The 24,366-nt window shown below is 53.7% G+C and overlaps 10 protein-coding genes across 10 annotated transcripts; 3 read left to right on the forward strand and 7 right to left on the reverse strand.

Moving 5' to 3' along the window:
• Positions 1–676: 676 nt before the first annotated feature.
• BDY24DRAFT_237730 (uncharacterized protein) lies at positions 677–1,547 on the forward strand. Its single transcript, XM_076636692.1, has 4 exons — positions 677–817; positions 903–1,082; positions 1,166–1,350; positions 1,427–1,547. The coding sequence occupies exons 1-4, from the start codon at positions 802–804 to the stop codon at positions 1,427–1,429; spliced, it is 384 nt and encodes a 127-aa protein (XP_076499739.1). The 5' UTR covers positions 677–801; the 3' UTR covers positions 1,430–1,547.
• Positions 1,548–3,204, forward strand: BDY24DRAFT_237731 (uncharacterized protein). The gene is made up of 6 exons (XM_076636693.1): positions 1,548–2,016; positions 2,096–2,162; positions 2,325–2,341; positions 2,426–2,503; positions 2,584–2,649; positions 2,736–3,204. The coding sequence occupies exons 1-6, from the start codon at positions 1,665–1,667 to the stop codon at positions 2,936–2,938; spliced, it is 783 nt and encodes a 260-aa protein (XP_076499740.1). The 5' UTR covers positions 1,548–1,664; the 3' UTR covers positions 2,939–3,204.
• Positions 3,205–3,396: 192 nt separating this feature from the next.
• BDY24DRAFT_336926 (glycosyltransferase family 2 protein) lies at positions 3,397–7,531 on the reverse strand (the record flags this gene model as incomplete). Its single annotated transcript, XM_076637254.1, has 20 exons — positions 3,397–3,444; positions 3,519–3,655; positions 3,765–3,797; positions 3,882–3,972; positions 4,049–4,102; positions 4,176–4,458; positions 4,556–4,665; positions 4,739–4,887; positions 4,966–5,028; positions 5,120–5,225; positions 5,298–5,343; positions 5,462–5,661; positions 5,754–5,873; positions 5,957–6,011; positions 6,110–6,168; positions 6,269–6,421; positions 6,544–6,632; positions 6,746–6,886; positions 7,016–7,260; positions 7,428–7,531. 20 exons carry the CDS (start codon positions 7,529–7,531, stop codon positions 3,397–3,399), a joined length of 2,286 nt encoding a protein of 761 aa, XP_076499741.1.
• A 1,600-nt stretch (positions 7,532–9,131) lies between these two features.
• BDY24DRAFT_237852 (Frag1/DRAM/Sfk1 family protein) lies at positions 9,132–11,234 on the reverse strand. The gene is made up of 8 exons (XM_076636694.1): positions 10,687–11,234; positions 10,534–10,590; positions 10,304–10,446; positions 10,064–10,154; positions 9,906–9,984; positions 9,724–9,838; positions 9,575–9,649; positions 9,132–9,485 (listed from the first exon to the last, which is right to left on the reverse strand). The coding sequence occupies exons 1-8, from the start codon at positions 10,806–10,808 to the stop codon at positions 9,298–9,300; spliced, it is 870 nt and encodes a 289-aa protein (XP_076499742.1). The 5' UTR covers positions 10,809–11,234; the 3' UTR covers positions 9,132–9,297.
• A 60-nt stretch (positions 11,235–11,294) lies between these two features.
• Positions 11,295–15,220, reverse strand: IPA1 (putative polyadenylation protein; the record flags this gene model as incomplete). Its single annotated transcript, XM_076643105.1, has 8 exons — positions 11,295–11,451; positions 11,527–11,645; positions 11,718–11,850; positions 11,943–12,088; positions 12,758–13,443; positions 13,910–14,137; positions 14,212–14,386; positions 14,489–15,220. 8 exons carry the CDS (start codon positions 15,218–15,220, stop codon positions 11,295–11,297), a joined length of 2,376 nt encoding a protein of 791 aa, XP_076499743.1.
• Positions 15,221–16,000: 780 nt separating this feature from the next.
• On the reverse strand, positions 16,001–16,453 carry BDY24DRAFT_237905 (uncharacterized protein). The gene has a single exon (XM_076636695.1). The coding sequence runs from the start codon at positions 16,305–16,307 to the stop codon at positions 16,056–16,058; it is 252 nt and encodes an 83-aa protein (XP_076499744.1). The 5' UTR covers positions 16,308–16,453; the 3' UTR covers positions 16,001–16,055.
• A 776-nt stretch (positions 16,454–17,229) lies between these two features.
• Positions 17,230–18,149, reverse strand: BDY24DRAFT_237917 (uncharacterized protein). The gene has a single exon (XM_076636697.1). The coding sequence runs from the start codon at positions 17,790–17,792 to the stop codon at positions 17,298–17,300; it is 495 nt and encodes a 164-aa protein (XP_076499745.1). The 5' UTR covers positions 17,793–18,149; the 3' UTR covers positions 17,230–17,297.
• Positions 18,094–19,099, reverse strand: BDY24DRAFT_237908 (uncharacterized protein). Its single transcript, XM_076636696.1, has 2 exons — positions 18,511–19,099; positions 18,094–18,437 (listed from the first exon to the last, which is right to left on the reverse strand). Exons 1-2 carry the CDS (start codon positions 18,933–18,935, stop codon positions 18,395–18,397), a joined length of 468 nt encoding a protein of 155 aa, XP_076499746.1. The 5' UTR covers positions 18,936–19,099; the 3' UTR covers positions 18,094–18,394.
• A 276-nt stretch (positions 19,100–19,375) lies between these two features.
• Positions 19,376–22,835, reverse strand: BDY24DRAFT_380206 (membrane transport protein-domain-containing protein; the record flags this gene model as incomplete). The annotated part of the gene is made up of 15 exons (XM_076639137.1): positions 19,376–19,740; positions 19,818–19,914; positions 19,990–20,119; positions 20,184–20,410; positions 20,481–20,601; positions 20,720–21,086; positions 21,173–21,389; positions 21,477–21,544; positions 21,625–21,731; positions 21,825–21,924; positions 22,028–22,115; positions 22,231–22,288; positions 22,391–22,413; positions 22,709–22,737; positions 22,817–22,835. 15 exons carry the CDS (start codon positions 22,830–22,832, stop codon positions 19,694–19,696), a joined length of 1,695 nt encoding a protein of 564 aa, XP_076499747.1. The 3' UTR covers positions 19,376–19,693.
• A 461-nt stretch (positions 22,836–23,296) lies between these two features.
• Positions 23,297–24,167, forward strand: BDY24DRAFT_412755 (uncharacterized protein; the record flags this gene model as incomplete). The annotated part of the gene is made up of 5 exons (XM_076643106.1): positions 23,297–23,335; positions 23,430–23,519; positions 23,607–23,646; positions 23,749–23,897; positions 23,970–24,167. 5 exons carry the CDS (start codon positions 23,297–23,299, stop codon positions 24,165–24,167), a joined length of 516 nt encoding a protein of 171 aa, XP_076499748.1.
• Positions 24,168–24,366: the final 199 nt, after the last annotated feature.

A 24,366-nucleotide genomic window follows, 5' to 3' on the forward strand; every position in this document is an offset into this window, starting at 1 on the left:
AGCAGTGCTGGGATCTCAAGAGACACGAGTTCTATAAGAGCACAATGGGTCCAAAGCAGCTTCTGTATGAGGACAACGAAGTCGAACGCGTCCAGAAGAAGCGTCGTCGTTCGATCAGCAGAACGCCGACTCACGTGAGGAGGACTCCTTTGAGGATGGTGAGGCCGTAGAGAGGGTCGCGCGCTGCCCATCTTCAATCAGGGAGGAACATCTCGTGGTGGTACGAGAGAGGAGAGAGAGAGGGGAGTCGATGAGTTTAAGGTGTCGAAGGAAGGGAGGATGGTGAAGTCGAGAGCGAAACAGGATGAGCTCGCTCCCTTTTGTCTTCGTTCGCCTCTCAACGTCCAGCATCACCTGCTACTCCATCTTTCCACACGGATTCCCATTCAGACTTGGCTCTGTCGAAATCTCCGATGCTCGTTGAAGCTGCTTTGATAGTTGCAAAGGCAGTCTCGTCGGGGTAAGAAGGAAAGGTGAGCTCGACCTCTCCTCCTTTCCCTTCCTCCCTTTTTATCGCTCGACGCTACGACTCTCTCCTCACAGGAGTGGCACATCTGACATCTCTAATCGCTTTTCGATGCTCTATAGATCACTCTCCTCGAAGGAATCAACGATCAAGCTCATTTTCCGGCGGTAAATGGGAGAGGAAAAGAGGACGTCTTTGACCTTCGACTTCTCCTCCTCGCCTTCCTCGACCCTTGATCTCCCCCACCAACCCAGAACGGTCTCTGAACTCTCTTGAATACTCTTGAGGGTGAAATAAACCCGTTCCCACATTTTCATCCTCCCTCGAGGTCAACTATGCGATCGATCGAACGTGAGCTCGACCTTCCTTCCCCCTCCGCCTCCGACCTTCTCTCGAGCTTGTGCTGACCTTTCTTCCTTTCTTCTCGTCGTTCCAGCTTCAGTATCAGTGATATCGCTGGTTTTGTTGGTTCCTATCGTTGAACCCCAGCTTTCGAGACCTCTGTTCGACGAATCCTTCACAACGCGAGCTCGCTCCTTCTTCCCTCCCCTCTCTCTGTCCCTTCCCTTCACCATCGCTCGCCATCTGTGCCTATCAGGACCTACTTTCACCTTCCGTAAGTCTCTCGTTCTACTAGTCCTCTTCGTCAGTTCAAAATATGTTGACCGACGTCTTGATCCCTCTCCTCTTCCTCCTCAGCTTCCCTCCAGCACGACCCTACTTCTCTTTCCTACCCACTTTCGTCTTCAGCCCACTGCCCAGGAAGCCCAGAGTCTAGGCCTATAAACGGATCACCGAATCACCTCCTCGGATCAAAGCTATGTGACTGCGAGGGATCTTGCTCTTCGTTCACTCCTGTCTCCTTTCCTTCACCTCCTTCACGCGTTCGTGTTCGTCCCTCTCATGTCTGTCCCCGTCCCGCAAACTCGACTGAGTTCTTCCTTCACGTCCTTCAAGCAGTGATTCAGGTGACCTCGCAACGAAAGAGAAGGTGGTCCTCCAAAAGCGACTTTTCGACGTTCTGTTCCTTTCCGCCAACGACCATCTTCTTCCCCTCCCCTTCTCCCTCCCTCTCCACCTTCAAAACCTCGAATTCTCGCCACTCTTTCAGACATGCGCTCCTCCACCATCACTCTCGCTCTCGTGGCTCTTTGCTCGTTCCTCGTCACTGCTGCTCCTCACAGTGCTCGAGGAGGAAATGGTAATTCGTTCAGCTCACGTCTTCGTCTTTTCGCCTCTCCTTTTCCTCCTTCACCTTCATGTTCTCGTGCTGACCGTCAACCCTCCTCCTTCCCTTCCTCTTATCTTTCCTCCTCCTCTCTCACCTCTCCCTCAGCCCTCGCCAACTACAACAGCCCCTTCGGTCGAGACGCGTCCGTCTTCGTCGTCGCTCGTCAGGAGGACCCAGCTACGACCGAGGAGGTTTCTCCTGTCGAGGAGACTCCCGAGGCAACTGAGACCGATCTGGAATCTGCTGAGCCTGAGACGGATCTCGATACTGCAGTCGTCGAGGAGGAGGAGGAGGAGGAGAGTGGAACGGACGACGCGACGTGAGTTCTTCGTTTCCCTTTGTTTCGTCTTTAGACCGAGCAAACCTCTGACTGCTCTCCTCGTCCTTTCACTTTCCAGCGTTCAGCCTGTCGAGACCGAAGCTGTCGAGGTCGAAGTCACTGAAGGGACTGAGGAGGAGACTGAGGTCGCCGACGAAGAAACGTGAGTTCCTCCTTCTTTTCTCTTTCGAAGGGAGCAAGAGACTGACCTTCTTCCATCGTCTTTCTTTTCCTCTTGCTTCCGAAGTACTACGACGACTGAGACTGGAACCGCTGAAGTCGAGGAGGTTCCTGAGGAGGAGACTGAGGTTGCCGACGAGGAGACGTGAGCTCTTCCTTTTTTTCTGTTTCGAAGGGAGCGAGAGGCTGAACCTCTTCCGTTGTCTTTCTTCTACCTTTGTTTCCGAAGTACTACGCCGACTGAGACTGGAACCGCTGAAGTCGAGGAGGTTCCTGAGGAGGAGACTGAGGTCGCCGACGAGGAGACGTGAGTTCTTCTTTGTTTTTCGTTGTCAACTGCAACAAAGACTGACGCCGCTTCCTCCTCCCCTTCCTTTCTTCCGCCAGCTCTACTCCAACTGAGACCGGAACAACCGACGCTGACGCTCCCGAGGAGGCTGGATCGGACGAGACGTGAGCGTGCCCTTTTGACTCGTAACCTCCCTTCTTCTTACCCTTCTCGACCAACCTCCTCGCGCTCCTCGCTTCCTCGCCATCAGTTTCGCCCTCCTCCTATCACCACCGCTATCACCACCGGCTCTACTCAGATGAAGACCAAATGAGTCGATCCATGATACTACAAATAAGCCGAGCTGAAGAAAGATCTACGAAAGTGAGAGAGGAAAGACGAAGCGGGACGCGTCGAGAGAAGAGCGAAGCGAGTAGAGACAGAAGGCGAAGCAAAAGGGACCGAGAGCGATGAATAGGGGAGGGATAGGAAGATAAATAAAGCGAGCCCATGAAACGAGAAAGGAGATGTGACGGATCTAGGGGGATTGCCCAAGGAGAAAGAAAAGACGAAGAAAAAGTCGAAACGAGCCGAGTTAGAAGTTGAACATCATGAGCCAGCTGGAGGGAGAGGAAAGAGAACAAAGCAAGATGAAGTCAGTAAGAGAGGTAGGACGAGGATGTTGAAGGAAGGATGATTTAGAGATGGTAAACTCACGGGTTGAGCGTCTGAAGGGAACGAGAAGAAGGAGACAAAGGACGAGACCGAAAGAGGACGGTCAGCTGGAAGCCTCGAAAGGCGACCATAAAGAAGGCAGATGTTGAAACTCACGATCGGGTACCTGAGAGGGAAGGGAAGAGGAGTAGTAACGAGGCAGTCAGCGTTCGAGATCAGAGGCAAGGAAAGAGACGCGAACGAAGAGGGCTGAGGACTCACAAGATATGGCAAGAAGCCTGAACAGCCGTAGGCAAGATGGCAGTCTGAAAAGTGAGGATGATGCTCGAGGTCAGCTTTCGAGAAGAGAAGGGGGAAGGATATTGTGCGAGGGACGAACGAAAGCCGTGATCCGGTACCCGACGGGGATGAGGTTGGAGGCCATGATCGAGATACCGATGATGTTGGTGAAGGCGTAGATGTAGGTCATGTTGAACCGCTTGAGAATGGCGGGAACCTCGGCGAAGAAGTTGGAGACTGTTGGGGAGAAGAAAGGGAACAGACGGAGGTCAGCCTCGACGCGTCTCGCCGGCTGCGAGGGCTCGAAGGATAAACGAGATCGGAAAAACGGGAGAGAGAAACGAACCTGTGACTTCCTTGACTGTAGATCCCCAGGTCACTGAAGTGAGGAGAAAGGGGTGAGCTGGTCAGCAAGGAGAAGCGGAAGAACGGGTTGTGGAAGAGAGACAGCGAGGCGACGCACTGTTGTAGGTGACCAAATGAGCAACGAGAGCGGTGGTGAGATGCCACGACATCCCCGAGAAGAAGAAGAAGAAGAACAGGAGCCATTTGAACTGCATAGTAAAAGGTTTAAAAGCGTCAGGGACGTCTTTTGCAGTCGATGGAGGTGAAAGGAAAGGGAGAACTGACGTTGTCGACCAAGCTGAATCCGAGTCCAGCCTCCTTCAATCGGTACAAGAAGATCTGAAGCATCGAAGGGAACGACACCTAATCAGTATTATTCGAAGAAACCCGAGAGAGAGTCACTGAGACTCACAGCCGAGCAGACGTTACTCAATCCACAGAACACGACAACACAAGTCAGGAAGACCTGCCAACTCTCGAGGTAGAACTTGTCGAGCGAGGACGACCAGATTCCGACGATGATCCAGTTGGCGGTGGACATGAAAGCGGCGATGGCGATGGCGTAGTAGGACGAGATGTAAGCGGTGACGGACACTTTGGAGTGGATCGGGATGTTGGACCAAACGAAGGTGTGGTAGAGCGAGGTGACGGGTCCCTTCTTGTACCATTCCTTGAAGGGGTAGAAGAGAAGTTCGCTGCGGATGGGAGAGGGAGGGGGTAGAGGAGATTCTGAGCTGAGAAGAGCGGGAGACCGAGAAGACGAGGGAAAGACGAAGAGGAAAGGAGACTCACGAGCAACCGTACGCATACTTCTGCCATCTGTTCAGCTCGTCATCACAAGTCAACGATACACCCTCTTTGAATCCCCCTTTGCTGTAAGTCGCCCATCGGAGAGAGTATCCCTGCGATCGAAGAGTGAACTTGAGTCAGCTCAAGAAGACGGGGATCGCGCGGGAGGAAGAGAGCTCGACAAACCTTCATCTGGAGTCGAAGAGACATATCGAAATCCTCTGAAACGTGAGACTCGGACCAGATCTTGGTGACCTTGTCGTCGGGATCAACGAAGCAAGCGTCCTGAACGGCAGACCACCGAAGGAAGGCGTTGTGTCCGACGAAGGGAGCGACTGAAGTTGACGGGAGACGGGAGAGAAGACAGAGAGTCAGCATCGACTCGCCGAGACAACGAGCAAACTGAAACTCACCCTCTCCGTTGGCGCAACAGAAGGAAATAGCCTTATTGATTCGTCGAGTGAAGTGAGCGATACCTGAAGCGAAAAAGAGAGACGCGTCGATTCGAGTCAGCTCGAGATCTTTTTTCACTCGCCCTGTTGAGGTCGGAGAAGTGAGAAGACTCACCATTTTCGAAGTAGTGACCAATGACCAACATGACGTCCGATTCGTGCTGGATGATAGCGATTTCAGGGGAGGCGTCGAGTTCCGAAGCAGCGTCGAGGAAGCAATCCTGAGCGGGCGAAGAGAAAACGTAGTTAGCGATCTTGACGTATTCGAGAAAAGAAAAGGAAGCCATGGTCACCTCAGGCACACGAGTATCCGAATCGATGATGAGGATGTACTCTCCACTGCGAAAGAAGAACAAGATAAAATCAACTCTTCGTTCCGTCTCCGTCTCCCGCTCCCTCGCTCCATCTCCTCCACTCTCTGTTTCCCCTTTAACCTTCCAATCTCTTCGAAACTTACATCCTGATGTTACCAGCAGCCCAAGCAACTCCTCCGCTCTCCTCCAAAGCCCTCTGCAGCGCTTCGTCGTAGATCTCTCCTTCGTCGTCGTCCGTCCAGATCCAGTGGTCGGCTTCGTCGGGCGTGGGCATAGGTCGGATCTCGTCCATGATCTCTTCGACTCGGAGAGAGAGAGCACAGGCGAAGTTCATGTTGGAAGCCTGCGAAAGGAAGCAAAAGGACGAGGGTTGAGTTTCGAGATCGAGAGACAGGAGAGCGAGAGGAAGCTTTGGTCTGAGAGTCGAGAGCTCACCTTCTTGAACCTTCCCTTCCTCAAGAAACCGTTGTGGCCGTGCTTGGGTCGAGCGACCCATCCGATGGCGTTTCGATCATAGTAGGCTTTTCGAACTTCGGCGTCGGCTTCACTCCAGAGCTGGCGGTCGAAGGAAGACGAGAGCAAGGTGAGTCGGAGTTGGATCGTCTCGAGGAGGAAGAGGAAAGGATAAGGAAACGTACCTGCATTCCGTCTTCACAGATCAAGATCGAAACGGTCCCTCCTTGACGTTCGTAGCTGAGGGAGAGAAAGGAAGAGAGGGAAGAAGAGGTGAGCGTTCGTCGCGTCGAACTGGAGACGAAGTCGGGTGCGAAGAAGGGAAGGAAGAGACTCACGTAGTGATAGCTTTTTTGAGGGATTCGACGGTAGGAACGATAACGGCTTCGAGACCCTCCTGTGAATTGGAAGAGGGAGGGAGAAACCAGTCATTTCGCGCTTTCGTCGAGAACGGGGCGAGAAGGGAAGAGAGAAGGAGAGCTGAGTGTTCGACGAACCTTGTAGACAGGCATCTGGACAGTGAAGTGAGGCAGTCTGCTCTTGAGGGACCGAGGAGGAGCAATTCCGGAGAAGTAGGACGAGTTCTGGTGAAAGTGAGCGATGGGACCGATGGCTTGCCAGATGTTTCCCATTACACAGATGCAGAAGAACTGTGAGTGGAGGAAGCAAGGCGGGAGTCAACGAATGAAGAAGTCGGGATTCTGCGATGTGCGGACAAGGAGACGGGGAAAGGGAGAGGGAGGGAGGGAGCAGGAGGACGAGCAGCACGAACCATGGCCAGCAAGAAAGTGAACGGCGTCGAAGCAAGGAGAGCGAATCGAGTCCAGTTTCCATCAAGAAGAGACTCTTTGACGAGTTGGCCTGGGAAGATAGGAAGCGTTGCGAGTGAAGAAGGAGAGAAATCAGCTCATGCGACAGAAGGAGCGGGAGGAGGAGAGAGGAGGAAGAAGCAGGAAAAGCGAAAGAAAACTCACGAACACCACTCCCCACGAAGAGCATGTTCAGGCAGATAGCCAGCGCAGTGATCAGAGGAGCAAAGAGCATCACCGGTCTCTTCTCCCTCTGCGCTTCCGTCCACCCAGCGATCCCCATCGTCTTCTCCTGATCGTAGTCCGCTCCCTCCTCCTGCCCTTCCCCTTCCAACCCACCCTCCACTCCCTTCTCAGTCCTCCCTCCGTTCGTCGCTCCGTCCGTCAGGAAACTTCCTCCCTCTCCTCCGTCCGTCGTGTTGTCGGCCTTCTGACCTCCCTCCATGTCTCGAACCTTGCCGTGAGCCGTCGAGATCCAGACGTATTGGATCATTCGGAGTTCGAGAGCTTCGGCAGATTCCATGATGGTGTCGACTTCGTCTGACCAGACGACGAGACAGGCTTCCGAACGAACGAAGGCTGCGAATTGATGCTTTCGAGCTCCGGCGAGGTGGGCGATTTCGTCGACGACTTGGATTCGGGTGTTGGGGTCGATGGCGATGTCGGTGACGTCTCGAGGTCTGGAGATGACGGATGAACGTTGTATGAAGGTGGTGAGGAAGATAAGAAGGTGAGGAGACGCGAGAGAGGGAGGGAGGAAGACGAGACGAGACAAGAGAGTCAGCGACGACGGAACGAGCTCTCGAGCAAGAAAGAGGATAAGAAAAGGTTCAAAAGTTGCACTCACAGACGAGCCATGATGGCGTGAACAACCTTGGAAGTGATCTTGATGGCGATCTCAGGGTTGAGGGTCGAGATGGCTGATTCCCAAACGAGGAGCGACTCGGTCATGGCTTCCGCGTCCTTTTGACGAGGACGGACTTTGGGGAAGGTTCTGTAGGAAAACCACGTTGGATCGAAGAGATCAGCTTCGAGCTTGTAGTCTAGGAGACTATGATCCTCCGAACTCACTTGTACTGCCTCCTCCTCATCCTGATACTGACGACCCCCATCCCGACGACCTTCTTGCTCTTGAACCAGCCTGAGCTCTGAGCTCTCTGGTAGAGATGAGCCGTCATCAACGCGTACTTGTCTCCACCCTCCCCGTCCTCCTCGTCCGACTCTTCATCCTCCCCTTGAGATCCTCGATCGTTGTCGTCGAAGCGAGTTCCTCGAGCTGAAGTGAGGTAGGAAGGAGCGATGGACTTCCTCTCGAAATCACTCTCGTACGAGTGACGACCTCCTCCTTCGTTGTAGGAAGCCTCGTAGTCGGCCTCCTCCCTCGTCCGAGTTTGGTATTGTCCGTTGTAGTAGTTGTGGGAGTTGTTGTAGGACGGGTTTGGAGGTGAGTTTGAAGCTGGACGAATTCGGGAGGAAGAAGCGTGGGCGGGTCGGTCTCTCGGATCCTCCTCGTCGTAGGTTTCGCCGTTGAGATGGATTCCGTTGGAAGGTGCGGGAGGATTGGAAGGGTCGGGGAAGGTAAAGTTGGGGAGGTTGTTCCCAGTGAAGGCGTGCGAGAGTCGACGAAAGACACCCATAGCAGCGAGGAGGAAGGGAGGGAAAGCTGCCGGAGGAGGAGAATCGAATGAGCTTCGTTTGGATGGATCCCACTCCCAGAGGTATACAAAGACGCGAGATTGATGAACTTACGAGCGGAGACTAGATCAGATGAAGAGAGGCACGCAGAACGAAGAGGAGGATCGAGGTTCGGTGAGCTCGAAAGAAAGGGGAAGGGAGGAGGACGACGAGTTGAATGAGCTTCGACGGATCGACGGATCGAGCAAAGGGACGACGGTTGAGCCGAAAGGGGTGAAGAAAACTTCCTCTTCAAGATTTCTGGGGGGATGAGGGTTGGTTGGTGAGGAAGGGAAGACGGAGGATGAAGGCTGAGAGCGAAATGGAAGGGCTCAAAAGGAAAGAGTCTCGCCCTCAAGCTCTGAGACCACGGCTGTCCCTTTGAGCTCACCTCCCTCTTCGATCACACGTTCCGGATTCAAGCGATTCCAGCAAAGCCTATATAAGATCTTCTTAGCTCCCTTCTCTCCTCCTCAGCTTTCTTTCCTCGCCCTTTCTAAACCGTTCATCAAAGATAGGGGTCGCTTAGCCTCAGCCCTCGTTCGTTTCTCCTTTTCTGTTCCTGAAAACCAAACACGAGGCAACCGTCAACAGGACGCGTCGGCTTTCGAACAGGCGGAGTCGAAACCTTCGCTGTTTCGCATTTCGGCCCTTCTTTTTCAAGGACGCCTTCATGATCAGCGATTGATAGCTTTATCGGCAGCCCCTCGTTCCTAAATCTTGGTGCTAGTTCATCCTCTGAGCCCTCTTGAAAGGACTCTAGCTTCCTTCTTCTCTTCCAGCCCAGACCAGCCGTCCAACGAGGGAGAGCTGCATCGGCGAGAGGGAGCTGCTCGTACGTCGCTCTGGCTCGTCCCGTTCGCAGAGAGAGGAAAGGTCGAAAGAGATAGAGGATACATATGGGATCTGAAGAGATGCGAAAAACAAAAGCTAGACGATACAGTGCTGGCGAAACGAACGACTCGACCTGACCCGCGCGTGCCTCCTCTCCCTCCTCCCTTCGTTCAACCACAGCTGCTAGATAAGGCTACAAAACCAGCTCCTCAGACCACCTCCTCCCCTCCAGCAGGCTGTCTCGCCTTCTTCTCCACCTGCTCTCCTCCCTCCTGCTTCTTCAAACTCGACTCCCACTGCTCGACTCGACGAAGGTAGCGAGGGCTGCTCTTTCCGCTTGGCCAGAGGTCGAGGACGAGAGTGAAGAGGTAGGCAGCGAAGATGAAGGCCACGACCCCTGATTACGAACGCGTCCCAAGAGAAGAGAGAGGAGAAGTCAGCTTTGCGACGCGTCGAAAGAAAGAGGCAGGGAGCGAAAGAACTCACATTCGCAAACAGCAGCAGCTGAGGTGATCCTGTTGCATCTTGTTACTTCCGAGGGCGATTCTCCGTAGTTGACGTCTGTGGCGATGAGAATGGAGGGAAAAGAAGGGTGTCAGTGCGAGAAGAAGAGAGACGACGCGTCGTAGACTCACCTCCATCGCAAACGATGAATAGAACTCCGAACGAGATAGCGACTGCGAGGGCGAGTACTAGTACGATTAGTTTGAGGATCGAGTTCCGAACGAGATGAGCTCGGTTGGGGAAGTCCTGACGAAAAAGAGACGACGTCAGGTTGCGGTCGGGAAAAAAGGAAGAGGTGATGGAGAGAACTCACCTTCTTGAGAGCTTGAACTTCTAGAGACTGGAAAACTGCTGAAATGGCGACGCTGATGATAAAGATAACGGTGCTGACCCTGACGAAAAGAAACGAAGAAGAGAGTCGTAGGTCAGATCGAGAACAGACACGACGAGGGAACGAAGAGACGAGCTCGCCAATGAACGTTCCCATAGTCTACAGCGTCGAATCGGGCAAGCAGAATCAATGCAACTCCTCCGAAGATGCAGAAAAGGATGGCGAGAAGACCTGGACACGCGCGTCGCGACGAAAAACAAACAACCCGATCAGCCATTCGTGCCACCTCTCTCTTCACCCAATACTCCCCTCATGAACACCTCTCTCAAACCTCCAAGCCATATCGAAGTGTCTCGGGGATCCGAACTCGCTCGACTCACCAAAAACAACCTCCCTCCGACCCCTCGTCTCCCCATGCCCTGGAAGTCGATTCGAATGCCTCAACCACCTCTCCGCCAGAAGCGAGAACAAGTAGAAAGCAGCTGTCGCACTGCAGATTCCGATGAAGAGCTCTTGATGGAATCTGTTTGCCAAAGCGACGAAGGTCAGCTTGATTCGACGACGACGACGCGTCGTCCCTCCTCTGTCTCGAGAATCGGGAAACACTCACGCTCCCACATCCGAGATGAACGCGATGTTCGCTTGGTCAGGCTCGTATCTCGGTGTCCTGATTTCATCCACCACCAACGCAACTCAGATGGAAAGTCAGCGTCGACTTCGAGCTGACTCCAAAAACAAACGTCGTCCTGTCGTTTCGACTCACCCGTTCCTCGCCCACAGACCCAACAGCGCAATCAGTCCACTCAGCCATACGAGAGCAGCAAGGAGAGGCAAGAGGGCGTAGATTCGAGGGTTGAAGGGTTTCGAAGGAGTCGAAGAGATCATCGTGGTTGGAAGGGAAGGCTGAAGTGGAGGGTCGAAATGTAGCTGATGAAGAGGGAAAGAAAACGAAGGCGACGCCCTTCGCGGCTTCAGCCTCCTTCTCGGGCTGCGAAACGACGTATTAGGGACTTGGCTGGCCGGCCGGTTGGTTCGTCGTAGAGGAAGGCCGTCTTGACAAGAGAAGGTGGAGGGCGTGAGGCTTGGGAGGGAGGAGAAGGGAGGGGGGCGATGCGATTTCTAAACTGCGAGATCCGAGGAAGAGAGGGAGTTGTTTCGACGAGGAGGAACTGTAGAGAGCTCAAAGCAACAGTTTTCATGCGTCCCTCACAATAGGATCTTCTTCTGGGGAATTCTCGTTCAGAAGACGGGAAAGAGGGCTGACTCACGATTCCCCGAACGTCGTCTTCTCCCTGTCCACTCTCTTCCGTCTCTTTCCTCTCTTTCCTCCTCTTCACAACCAAACGAAACTCCCATCGAAATTTTCGCTGTCTACCACCTCTCCAACCACCCTCCCTTCAACCCCATCATCCCACCCGCACTCGATCCAGGGTAAGACGCCTGGCTTCTCTCGAGTTCGTCGGCGAGTTTGGTGCAGATTGAGGAAGGGTAGTGCAAGGGTTCGGCTGCGTCGAAGGCTGGTGGGAGGCTGTCGAGGAAAAGACGAAGGTCGATCGGTCAGCAAGAAGAAGAAGAAGGGGGAGTGGTAAGGAAGAGGACGAACGTCGCAGGAAGGGAAGGACTCGTTTGAAACATGAGTTTGGCTGCTCGGAAAGGCCCTCTCGTCGTCGCTGTTGAGCTTGAGCCGAGAGTGATTTGAAGACTTGGGTTGAGGAGCCAGATCTAGATCCGAGAAGCGAAAGAGACGGAGGTCAGTCGATGCGAAAGGGAAAAAGAGAACGAGAAAGGACGAACGAGGATCAACGGAACGAGAGGTTCCTCCTCCGAATACACCACGAAATGGTAGCACCTATGAACATCAGCGAGTTCGAGCAAGTCCGAGGCGATGAAGATGGAGAGAGGGAAGGTTGCTGGCGATGGTGGTGATCTGCGAAGAAGATGAAAAGAGAGGGGAGGAGGATGAGCTCGAGGACGCGACGACTCTTCACTTCCTTCGACGAAGCAAGGACGTGAACTCACGAAGTCAAAGAAGTAGAGCCTCCAACAGGCGTAATCGCATACTTCTGGAACTTGAACGTCGAAGTCGGAGGAACCGAAGGATGGTTGAACCTTCGACCGAGCGGGGACGAGCACGTCGAGCAGTCGATGGGTTGCCAGGTTTCCGACTGATATCCAACCCACCAGCACCGCGCGAGCAAAAAAGAGAAGAAGTCAGTGAAGGGTTCAGCGACGACAAGGACGAGGCCAACAAAAAGAAAGAGAAGTGCGAGGACAGGAAAGGAAAAACGAAACGAAGAAAAGAAGGTGAAAGCGAAAATGTCCCTTCTCGTGTAGCCCTCCAGTCTACGATCCTAAAAGACTGCAGCGTTTGTTAGAGAAGGGAGCGAAGGGATTCCAGAGAATCCCTTGATTTCGGACCATGGTATCGACCGCACGAGAGCGAGTTTTTTACACTCCCTCTCGATCCCCAACTCCCGCACGCACCCGAACCCCTCCTTCCCTCGTCCCCCTTCTCGAGCAACCCACACGCCTCGAACCAAGCCCTCCCTGCCAGATCTCCCAGCAAGTAGACAAACCCAGCAAGGGGTTCCGTCTGCGAGCAGGAGACCAAAGCGAGGGAAGTAGCTGGGAGGAACGAAGGTGTGTTTTTGGGTTTCCTCGAGAAGCGAAACGAGATGAGGAGGTGGGAGGTCAAGGAGGAAGGGGAACATCCGTTGATGGAGGAAGGAGGGCGGCCTTTTTTAGGATCCTTTGATGGCTGGGATGGGAGGGAGAGAGAGAAGAAAGAGAACGAAACGACGCGTTGAGAGAGAAAACCGAGAGACGCGACTCACCTCTCCTCCCCTCCTCACTCTCCAAACCCCCTCCTCTTCACCCCTCACCAACCTCTCCCCTACCAGCACGTAATTCCCACCGACCAGCACCTCCCTTTCCCTAGGCCAGAACCCACCTCCTCCTCCTCCTCCCTGTCCCTTTCCTTCTTCCTCGACTCCCAAAGCGAGCTTCATCTCGTCGTGGCAGAGCCAACTCCCCACGAGTTCCTCCCAGTGTTCCGACGGTAGATCCTTGTAAGCTGTTGTTTGAGAGTTGGGTGTGACGACGGGGTTGGAGCAGGTCGAGCAGGCTAGAGAGGTGGGAGCGAGGGAGGCGAGGAAGGGGGCGGAGAGGGGTGGGGAGGTTGGTTCCGATGAACAGGAGGAGGGTTGGCCGGAGAGGCGGAAGGAGATGGTTGAGGAGGAAGAGGAGATGGGTGAGGGTTGGACGGCGGTGGTGAAGACCTTGAACGAGTGAGGATTCGCCGATCCGGGAAGAAGAATCTGGATCTCCCAGCCGTCCTCCTTCTTCGACGAGCGGCGGATCCGAGCCTCCCTCCCCTCTCCCTCGACCACCTCCACGTCCAACTCCGTTCCAACGGCAATCTCCTCCAGTTCCAGATGGACTTGAACGACTCGAATGCTCTCCTGCAACTCGGCAAGGTAGCGATATCCAACCTGACGCGACGACGACGACGAGGATCCGACTGTAAGGAAAGAGAACGAAAACGAACAGAGTCAAGGGAATGGAGCGGTCAGTAAGACTGAAGTTACGTTCCAATCCCCATTGAAGGGTAGGTGAGGGGGGTGAAAAGAAGCATCGTCGAAGCTCGTGAAAAGAAAGAAAAAGGGAATGGGAAGCTTCGAGTGCCAGAAACGAAGAGGGGGTGGGAAGTGAGAGCGGGAATCGTCAAACAAGCAAAGCAAAAGGTGTGAGGGAAGGGTATAGAGAAAGGGGATGCATGGGGTGCGAGAAAGTACGAAACAAAAGCAACGAGGACGAGGCGAGGAGAAACGAACAGCGGACGAGGTTGCGGTAGCGCGATGCAAAATGAAACGAGAAAAGGGGAAAGACACGCAATGCAGAGAGACCAGAGAAGCGAAGAAAGCAAACGAAAGCGAGCGAGGGATGGTGGGTGGGTGGGAGAGGAGGAGATTAGGCAGCGACCGTACCGTCTGGGAGGGAAGAAGAATCCTGAGAAGGGTTGTTCTTGATGCTGTTCCTTCGTTGGAGAGCTGCTTCGACGAAGGCTGGGACGAAAGACGACCTTCTGCTTGACGAGGTAGGAGGAGGAGGAGTGGAAGAGGAGGAAACGAGAGGAGGCGTGGGTGTTTGGGAGGAGATGGAGGTTCGACAGTTGGCGGTCGAAGAAGGAGAAGGGACGGCAGCGTTGGTTCCGACTGGCAGAGATTGACGAGAAGGGGAGTCAGCTTTGGGAGGAGACTTGGAAGAGATGGAAGAGAGGAAGACTCACGTTCTCGAATGAACTGTCCAACGGTGATGAGGTCTTGTTGCTCTTTGGTCGTCGTCGTGTTGGAGGAGGAGGAGGAAGAGGCGACCCCGTTGACGAAGGAGGGAGGCGACGAGTCCTGAGCGTGCATTCGACCAGCAGAAGTTCGATCTGCGACTCCTTCAATGAAGGCTTGTTTCTGCGAGGACGAAAAGCAAACAAAAAGAGCCAAAGAAACAGTCAGGTCCTCGTCGTCCCTTCCGTCCCTCGTTGAGCTCGGACCTTCTTATTTTGCACTCACCTTCTGATCCCTCTCCTTCTTCGCACTAGCACTCCCACTAGGTCTCATCTCTGCTTCCTGTCCGTTCAATCTCCTGCCATGAGCCTGCTCTATCCTCTCCCAGATCTGACCCAGCTCCTGCTCTTTAGTCTCCTCCCTCTGCTTCCCCTTGGACTCTGCGACCTGATCCGTCATCTTGCCTCTCCCCACCATCCTAGCGAGATCCATCTCGTCCCTCTTCCTGTCGTTAAGTTCGACTCGTTGATCTCCGAGTTGAGGTGCGACCGTGTACAGGCGAGAGATGGCTGCCGTGACGGAATCGAGGTCGAGTCGCATCTTTTCCTCCGAGCTCGACTCGTCGTTGGTTGAAGAGGAGAGAAGGTTGGTTGAGGAGTAGGAAGTTTTGTCCCGAGCGTAGTCGTCGTGATCTTCGAAAGAAGGTCGTTCTTCGTGAGGGTAGGTGGGAGGAATGGGAGCATGCTGGTCGTCGAGGAAGGGATCCGACTCTCCTTCGTCGTAGCCGGGAGGAAGATGGCCGTCCAACGAAGGAGGAGGTTCCAACGAGGATATCGAAACCTCGCGCTGACGAGCGTATCCTCCTCTTCCTGCTGTAGTAGTAGAATCCTCCAGCTCTGTTCGAAGAGCGACGATCTGATCGGAGGGGAAGGGAGCAGGAGCCTCGGGAGCGAGTCCTCCTCCAACGTCTACCAGAGACGAAGGACCAGGTTGGGAGAGTCGTTCCAAGGTGGCCATGGAAGGCACACGTAGAGAGTGGGGGAGAGTTGTAGTGGTAGTGATAGAGTAGGTGAGGAGGAGGGAGAAGAGAAGAGAGAAGGGAAGGGAGGGAGGGAAGGAAGGAAAGGGACGAGCTCGAAGTTAGGGGTGAAGGAGTCGTTCCTCTGTTTTCTTCCCAAAACATTCAACATAGAAACTTTATAAACCATATCAAGCAAACTCTTGCAGTAGCTCAACGGTTCCGAAAAATGAGCATGGTCTCTTTTTTCGAACACGTCTTCGAAGAGCCCTCAGTGTTATCGTGTGAGCTCGACTCTCCTCCTCCCTCCTCCCTCCTCGCCCGTTTCCCCTCTTTGGGCTGCTTCTTTGGTACCATTGTTTCTCTCTTCTGGATCTCTCGACGTGAATAAAACCCATCCGACTCTGGCCCTCTGAAAAAAAAAAAAAGTGTTTTCTTCCTCTCTCAGCGAGAAAATCACTCGAGATGATCTCCTCCATTTCCTCCTCTTGCGCTATCCTCCTCCCGTCGTCGGTTTCAGTCGCTTTTCTCTCTGGAAACCACCATCTTCACCCCTTCACAAGAGAGCTCTTTGAGGAAGGTGCTTCTCACCTCCGTCCCAAGATCTGTAGCGTCGCTCAGCCTCGAGAGGTCGACAGTACACTTGGAGCCGATTAAATCGGCGAGCCTTTTTAAATCGGCGAGCCGATTACCAGCAGTCTGAGGTAGAATCGGCAATCTGCTGATTAATCGGCTCCCGAATAGTGCCGATTTGCGGATTAATCGGCGATTCTGCCGACTAGTGGGCGAAAGTCGGCGACGACGACGCGCTGAGACGGTAAGACGCGACGCTTTTCAAGCTCTGCGAACAAAGAAGGGCGGAACAAGAATGCATGCCAATAGAAAGAGAAGGAAGTATAGCTTGAAGAGAGAAGGAAAGAAGAGTGAATAGCTCCGACGGGTCGAGCAAAACACTAGAAATTGAAAACCAAGGAAGGATCCGACGACGAGGATATCAAGTCCGACGGTTGGGCAGAGATTCTTCAGCTCATCGCTACTCACCCAACCACTCAAGAGGAAGAAATTGATATGATCGACTCGGCTCATAGTATCGGTCGCCTCGCTGCTCCTGTGAGTTCATTTCTCAACCAATCTTTGCTTCCTCCCCTCGAGCTCTCCCTCCCTCTTCTCTTTCTGTTTTTCTCTGCTCTACCTCTTCAGCCGCTCAGGCCTCAGCTTGAACTTCCACGAAACCTTTCCTGACATTACTGTCTTCCCTACTTGTTCCACTCTTTCTCTCAGTTCAACAAGGCTGACGTCAAACTCGCTCGCGAGCTGCTCGACGGGGAGGTAGGTCGCACTCGCCGTCGATGTTGATCGAAAGATCTTCCGAGAGCGGGTCATTGCCACTCTGTCTCATCAGATCTGGGAGTTCGGAGGAGATGAGAGGTGTGGTTGGGAGGTCCAAACCTACGTGAGGGTGAGTCGTTACTTGAGTGAATGCCTGTCGAACGACAGAAAGAACCTGAGCTGACCTCTGTTTGTCCTCTTTCCCTTTTCATCCACCTCTCGCAGGATTCCTGGGTCTACAGGGCTTGCGACGAGTTCTGGTAAACGCTTTGAGGGGGTGACAGCTTCAAGCTCTTGCATGGGATTGACTTCGACTCCCTGTCGTCGCGTCTCGTTTACTATTTGATTTGTAGATGTTAACCCTTTCTTCTTTCACGATTTCATGACTCATGCCTAGCTACATACAATCTGGGGCCTTGGCTCTACTTCCAGCCCTGAAAACTGAGAGAGTCAGAGGCGAACGAGGAGGCTCGACGCGTCTCAAAAGAGTGCTTCTTCGGGGATTTGAACACGTTTTGGAGTTTTCTTTCAGTCTTTTCTCAGGAGAGATTCCAGCACGAAGAGGGGCTCGTAAATTACATACATCCAGCCCGGAAAAGTTGTAGAGGATGACTCGAATGGCAGAGGAGAGGAGCGCCGATTCGCCGATTGTTCGGCGCGTCGCGACGTCCCAATCGGCACTCCGCAACTAATCGGCTCGCCGATTTTCGCAGGTTTTGCCGAGTCGAAACGCCGATTAAAGCCCGATTAATCGGCAAAATAATCGGCAGCGCCGATTCGCCGATTTAATCGGCTCCAAGTGTAGTCGACAGCCTGGCCGTCGTCGTCGAACTCGAACTCGAGTTTCCTCCCCTCTTCCTCCCTTTTTCTCGACCCCTTCTTTCTTTGGTTTTGTCTAAAGCCATCACCCAAACTGTTATCCCTCGCTTCCCTCTTTGCGCTGAGTCTAGATCTTGTTCCCTCCTGCGGATCGATCTGGAGTGAAGCGAGTCGAATGGACGCGGTCGAAACGATGCTGAGGGTTTTGAAGAGGAGCGAGAGGAACAGGAGGGTTGCGAGCTCGGTGGGGGGTTTGGTAATTGGGTGAGTGGGTGTAGAGGTGGGGTTGCGGTGGGGTAGATGGGAAGGGAAAAAGAAGAGAGCTAGGGAGAGAGGGAAGAGGGAAAGAGACGCGAACGAGGGCTGACCCTCATGCTTGTCGCTGCTGTTTCCTTTCTGACGAGACAGATTAGGCTTAGTCATCTTCGGGATAGGTACGTTCCCTCACACCATTTCATCGTTCGCTAACGACCCTTCAGGGAAAGTCGGGAAAGCTGGTGTCGTTGTGTACGACTCTACGTTCGTTTCTGTTTATGCTTTACGACTTCTACGGCGTTTTCATCTTGTTCGAGTAATATCTCACGAAGCTCAGTCTGGGAGTCTTCCTCCAGCTACCCACAATGAAGTAAGGGAGAACGGGTCGAAATGAACGGGAGCGACGCGTCGTCGTCGACCACTTTGTTTGTTTGCTAGCCGATCGGATCCTTCCTGCACCTCCGTCTCTCTTCGTCTTGCAGCAGTATCTTCTCTCTCGCACAAGCCGCTTTCACCTATCCTCTCCCATCGAACGCAAGAAGGAAGGCGAAAGAGAGAACCGTGAAACGGAAACCTTCCCCCTCGACCCGCTCTCCTCCTCCCCGTTCCTTCTGCCACCTTCCTCAGGAGCGACGTAAACCACCAATTAGCTCAATCCTACAACTCTCACGTCTAGACGCATCTATGTATTCGAACCCGTTCTCCCTACAACTACAAGCAAAGCTGAAAAGCTCCAAAACGAAATACGCAAACCCTAAAACCCGACGAGCTCAGTCATACCTCCTCCTCGCTGGAGCGGCTGCTGGTGAGGCTCTGTAGACACGAAGGCGAGACCTAGTCAACAAGCTGCTCATGTTCTGCGTATAGATGCGAAACTGGGACTCACTGTCGTCGTTCAGGCTGACCTTCCCGTCGCTTGATCTCCAGCAGTTTCGTGCTCGTCCTGGCCTGCTTGAGAGCTCGCACGGCTTCACCGTTGGGTTGAGAGGTTTTGGGAGCTCGAGGGTTTCGAACGGCAGCTGCTGAGGCTGGGGTTGCTTGGGAGAGGGAGAGGATGGTGAAGAGGAGGAAGGAGAGAAGGAGGAAGAGACGCATGGCTTCGAAAGGGATCCTTTGGGCGAGGTTGGTTTTTAGGTGGAGGTTGGGAGGGAAGGAGTTCGTTGACCTTGGAGTCTGGCAGGGTTTGTTAAGAAGGCCGAGAAAGGGTTTGGCCTTTTGCAGCCGGAGATTTGGTATCGTCGTCGTGTGCAGACGAAGGAAAGAACGGGGGGAAGTGGTCTCACGCGCCAAACCTTGAGTCTCCACGACCATTTGGGCCTGGTTTCTCGAGTGAGGAAGTGAAGTTTTGCAGTCATGTTTGTGTAAGTCTATTCCTGCTGTTCCTATCTGCCCTTCGGATTGCCTCGGTCGTCGAACATGCCTCCAGACGAAGGGAAAGAGGGAAAGATCTGCTTCGAACGACGAAAGAGGACGCGAGACACGTCGTCCAAAGCAAGTGTCAAACTTACTGCTCTCATTTGCTTGCTCTGATTGAATCCTCTTCGGCACTCGCGGGGGTGCAGAGAAGGTCTCCGTTTCGTCTTCTTGGGGATTCTTCTTGAAAGGGAAAGAGGTTGAAGATCTGCTGGAAGGCAAAGGTCGTTGAGCTCGAATCGGATACGGATCCGTCCTCCTCTTCGTTTCTCTTTACCTCCACTACATGTATGCTACGATCGCATGACATCGTTCTCGCTGGCTCTCTGCAAGGGGTCGAGGCTGCTGCAGGGTGCAGAAGGGGGGGGAAGAAGGTTGAAGAACTCGGTTCGGTGGTACAAACGAGCGGGAGCGGGAAGGGAGGAGAAAGACGAGCATGTATGTCTGAGTAGAACGAGAAAGGGGAGATAGGCAAAGCCCTACAAAAAAGGAACGAAGCAAAGCAAAGCGAACGAGAAATCGTGAACAAAAACAGTGAATCTTCCTTCTAAAACGAAGAGAAGAGAGACGAGACGCGACCAGAACGAAAGCAGAACGAGGGGACGAAAGGAAGATGCGAAGGAGAACTGAGCTACTGAGGGGGTGCGTGTGAGATGTTAGAGACGGGAGAGGATGAGTCCGAGGACGACGTAGAGGAGGGTGACTGAAGAAGAAGACGGAGAGAGTGAGGTTAGTCGAGCGCGACGAGCAAGGACGAGGAGGAGTGAGAAGGCGACGAACGAGGAGGAACCATGACGGCGTACGAGACCCAGATTGTTTTGCTGATGAGCCTCTCGAAAGCGTCACCCGAGGCTGCTTGAGTGATTTGAGCGAGGGTCTGATGGATGGAAACGGAAAGGAGAGAAGACGGTCAGTTCGAGACGAAAGAGGAAGAAGGAAGGGAAGGACGAACGATAGCAGGAGGCGACGAGATGATCAAAACGGCAGTCAAGATGAACGTAGGATCCTCAGCAGCCTCGAAGAGGTCGTATCGAGCACAGAGGGCGATGAAAGGAAGGAGAAGGATGGGAGTGACGATCATCCTGTGCGAGAAAAAGCGTTAGTCTAGTCTCTCGGCAGCGAGAAGAAGACAAGAGTGAGACTCACCTTGCAGTAACAGCAACGAAAACAGTCCTCTTCTCTCCAGGTCTCGCAATATCTGGCTGCTGCTTTCGAGCGAGTGCCCTCATCTCCTTTCGAGCTGGGTTTCGACGGAAGACCTTGAACCAGCGCTTGTCCTCGGGAGGATGGGTGATGGATCGAGGAGGGTCGATGAGAGCTGGGACAGGGGTGTAGAAGTAGGCTCCGAGCACGACAAGGGTGAGAGGGATACTCTGGAAAGAGGAAGTGACGGGAGGATCGTCAGTGAGGAACACGTCGAAAGGTGAGACGGAGTCGACTCACACAGGCTCCGGCGCTCTTGATGGCTTCTCGGATAGGGCGAACGGTGGAGAGCTTGGCTTGAAGAGGAGGTACCATGGCGATGAAGATCGAGAGGAACGCAGACCACATTGGGACGGTCATGCTGCAAAGGAGGGAGATAAGAAGGAACGGAGGTCAGCTCGTCCGACTTCGTCACGCTCGATTCATCTTCGACCCTTATCCACCATTGAAGCACACAGGCGAGAAAGAACGGTACTCACAACTCATTCACACCCTTAGCAAACTTCTTCACCTTCGTCCACCTCCTCCTCACAGCACTCGCCCATCGACTCGACGTGCTCTCCGTCCTCTGCCCTCGTCCCAACGCTCCGGCCGAGCTTCCCCACTCCGCATCCTCCTCGGGCTCTTCCTCGTCGTCGTCCTCCTCGTTCGTCGAGAGACCGCTCTGGGAGACGGTAGGCGAGTTGGGGAAGGAGGCGAAGGCTGAAGCTTTCCTCTTGGGAGGAACTCGACCTCCAGGAGCTGGCTGACCGATTCCGAGAAGAGGATTGGTAGGTTGGGATGCCACGTCTGCGGCGTGAGGGACGTTGGCCCAAGGATCTTCCTCGTCGGTGGTCATTCCTCCTCCTGCAGTGAGGGAAGCAACCAAGAAACACGGACGCGTCAGAAACGAGCTCGACCAGGCGAAGCTCTCTTTAGGATGAAGCACTCACGGAAACCTGATCCAGTCGAAGAAATGCTCGAATCTCGATCCCTGGTGTTGTTTCCTTGAGCTCGTTGGTGGGGTTCGAGCAACGGCGTCGAAGGATCCGCGTCGACTGCTGTCGTTTCCGAGGTGGTAGCGGTGGCTTCTCCAGATTCAGGATCATCAAGAGGCTTCATGTCGTCGTCAGCTTGAGTCAAGAGATGGACTCCGTAGGACCATCGAAGCTGTGTGACGAAGGAGAGAGGAGGAACAGGACGGTGAGCGTGAGCTTGTGAGTGAGATCGAACCGCCAGACAAAGAAGACGACGAACCATCATGCCGAGAGTCGAGTAGAGGATGAGGTAGGTTAGGGCTCGACCAAGCATGGCCTCTCGAGTGTCTGTGAGGGAGCATTAACAGGAGAAGCAGGGTCAGTGAAAGTGAAGAAGCGGAGGAGAAGAGGAACAAGAGGAAGCTCACCGTCCTTTCCCCACTTCAAGCCAGGCACTTCGACGACGAGACTCTGAACGAGAGCGATGGGTAAACTGTTCGAGTTCATAAATCCACTAGCGGCCATGGCGAAGGAACTGACAAAAGGAAAAGAGCAGCCGTCGAATGAAAAATCAGCTCGGTTCAGCTCGCTGAAGCGAAGGCGAGGGAAGGGAACGAAGCGAGCTCACGTTTGAGTCTTTTTCAGCCTGAACATTTTCCCCATTCCAAAAGCGACGAGCATACTGGTTCCGGTGACGATCACGAATCCAACGGGGATGATCCAGAGCTCTGAGAGAAGCAAGAAAGAGAAAGAGTGTGAGTCTTCGAGCCTCGGGCGAGGGAGGTCGACGAGGAGGTCGAGAGGAAGGGAAAAAAGGGCTCTGGAACTGACCTTTCAGTTTTGCTGGGGTTAAGGTGAAGGCAACCTTTGAGAACAGCAGGCAGGGCGTGAAGAGGGAGATGTTGAGTCTGTTGATTTTCTGCGAGGAAGAAAGGAGGAGGAGGTCAGCTCAAGATTGCCAAGGGGCTGAACTCCCTCCGAGCTCTAGAAAAAAAAAGCAGAGATGGAGGCAACAGAGGGAAGCATGTACGTACTCGTTGAGTGATCTTATCGGTGACTCCGACCCTAGCGAGGAGAAGACCAGCGAGACATCTGGAGGAAGAGGGAAGGAAGGGAAAAAGGATGGTGATCAGCTTCGTCCCGTCGACTTTCAGCTGCCACTGCCTCTCTCGAAACGAGGAATAATGCACTCACAGCACAAAGACTTCAACGATGGACTGGAGAGGACGAATGGATGAGCAGAGAGAACAAATTCCAGGTCAGTTTGACTTGAAGGAGGAAGAAGGAGAGCTCGCATCGACGACCTCGTCACTTCTCAATTCCCTCCGTCTCCTTCTCTTCCACCGCCTCCCTCAGATCTCGAGGAAACAAGGGCATCGAAGATCGGGTGTGGAGCGAGAAGTAGAGACGAAGTGACCTGCCTCCGAAGAGTGAGAAGGCCTTGTCGTGTGCAGGCTTCGAAGGAGAGAGGGAGAAAGCAGACAGGGAGGAGGAAGGGGGTGATGAACGAACGTTGAAGACTGTAAAGACGATTTCCTGGACTGATGAAAGCAATGAGAACATGGTCAGTTCGTGGACCACTCATATACAATAGCAGAGAACATAGGTTGTTGCACTTACTAGGCACAGAGGACATGGGCGATTGAGGGAAGAGAGGAATCGAGGCCCACCTTTCGACTTCAGCACGTTCGCCGAATGACGACGAGGAGCTTCCTCGCCCTCGACGACCACCCTGCGAACTCATCTTCTATACAGGAGAACCTCATCTCACCGATGGTGGGCGACCTCAAGAAGCTTTTCGGACAACGAGGGCTCGAACGAGAAACTGATTTTGATTCCGGCTCGACTCGCTGACCTTCGATCCTCCTCCCGCTTGATCTCCAGTCTGAAAAGTCAGCATCGGAACCAAATCCTCTTCGGTGGCTGAGAAACCTGCTGATTTTCCTCCTCTAAACTGTCAAGCGTTCTGACACATCTCTCCCCTCCCTCTTGACAAAGCCATCGCGAGCAACACGCCTCCTGCTTCAGCAGCTTTTCCTTCTTCCTTCATCCTAAACCGCATCTACCTCTTTCCTCTCCTTCCCTTCTACCCATCAAGCTATGTCCAAAGATCTCAAGAACATCGTGATTGTGGGAGCTGTGAGTCTTTTCGTCGCGTCTCGCTTCCCCGGTCTCTCTCCCAAATCGTCGCGTCGAGCTCACACCTCCCTTCCTCCCTTCTTTTCCCATCTAGTCTGCTGCCGGAGCTGGTCTGGCGCGAGCTCTCGAGAACAAGCTCCCTTCTACCCATCGAATCGTCCTGATTGACGCCAACGAGTTCGCTGTGAGTTCGGAAAGGCTCAGCCTGCACGACTCTCCTCTCTCCGACCTTAGAACTGAGCTGCTTCCTCCTGTTCGCCCCTTCGCTCAGTTTTGGCCCATATCTGCTCTTCGAGCTGCCGTCGTACCAGGTAAGATGCTTTCCCTCGCTCACCGGGCTCTACATCGTCCTTGGTCGCTGAGCCTCGACTGACTCTCCCTCCTCCTCCCCCTTTCGCTTCTTCTTTCCCTAGGATGGGAGGAAAAGTCTTTCAAGTCTCTTCAAGGCTTCTTCCCTAAGGGATCTCGTCATGTCATGCTCTCCAAGACCAGAGTCGTGGAACTCGGTAACGGATTCGTGACGGTCGAGGAGGATGGAAAGAGGAGGGAGATCGCGTTCGATGTACGTTCAATCCTGTCTCTTCTGCTCTCAGTATCCTTCCGCTGACGTCTAATACTTGTTTCCATCTTCTAGATCTCGGTCCTCGCTCTCGGATCGACCTACAACTTTCCAATGCGGGCTCTCGGAAGCACTCTTGCTCAGGCAAAACAACCATTCATCGAGGCTCAGCAGGCTCTCAAGAACACCCAAAACACCACATGGGCTTCCTCGGGGCTCGGTGCACGGGTTAGCCTAGCTTGCTTCTGGACCTCTTCCGATGGTAAAATTTGATGAGGTTCAATACGGCTAAGGTACAGATTCCGACCAGACCCATTTGCTTCTGCTCGACTTCGTCTTGCCCTGCACTCCTCCGTTCAACCGTCTCTCGACCCCTATCCATGCCTCAGATCCACTTCTTCAACCAACTCCTACCCAAGAACACGACAACACGACAAGTGTCTGAAAAGCGAAAGCAAGATCGGGATGAAAG

The sequence above is a fragment of the Mrakia frigida genome (assembly GCF_051309035.1).
Source record: "Mrakia frigida strain ATCC 22029 unplaced genomic scaffold BDY24scaffold_5, whole genome shotgun sequence".
NCBI lineage: Eukaryota > Fungi > Basidiomycota > Tremellomycetes > Cystofilobasidiales > Mrakiaceae > Mrakia > Mrakia frigida.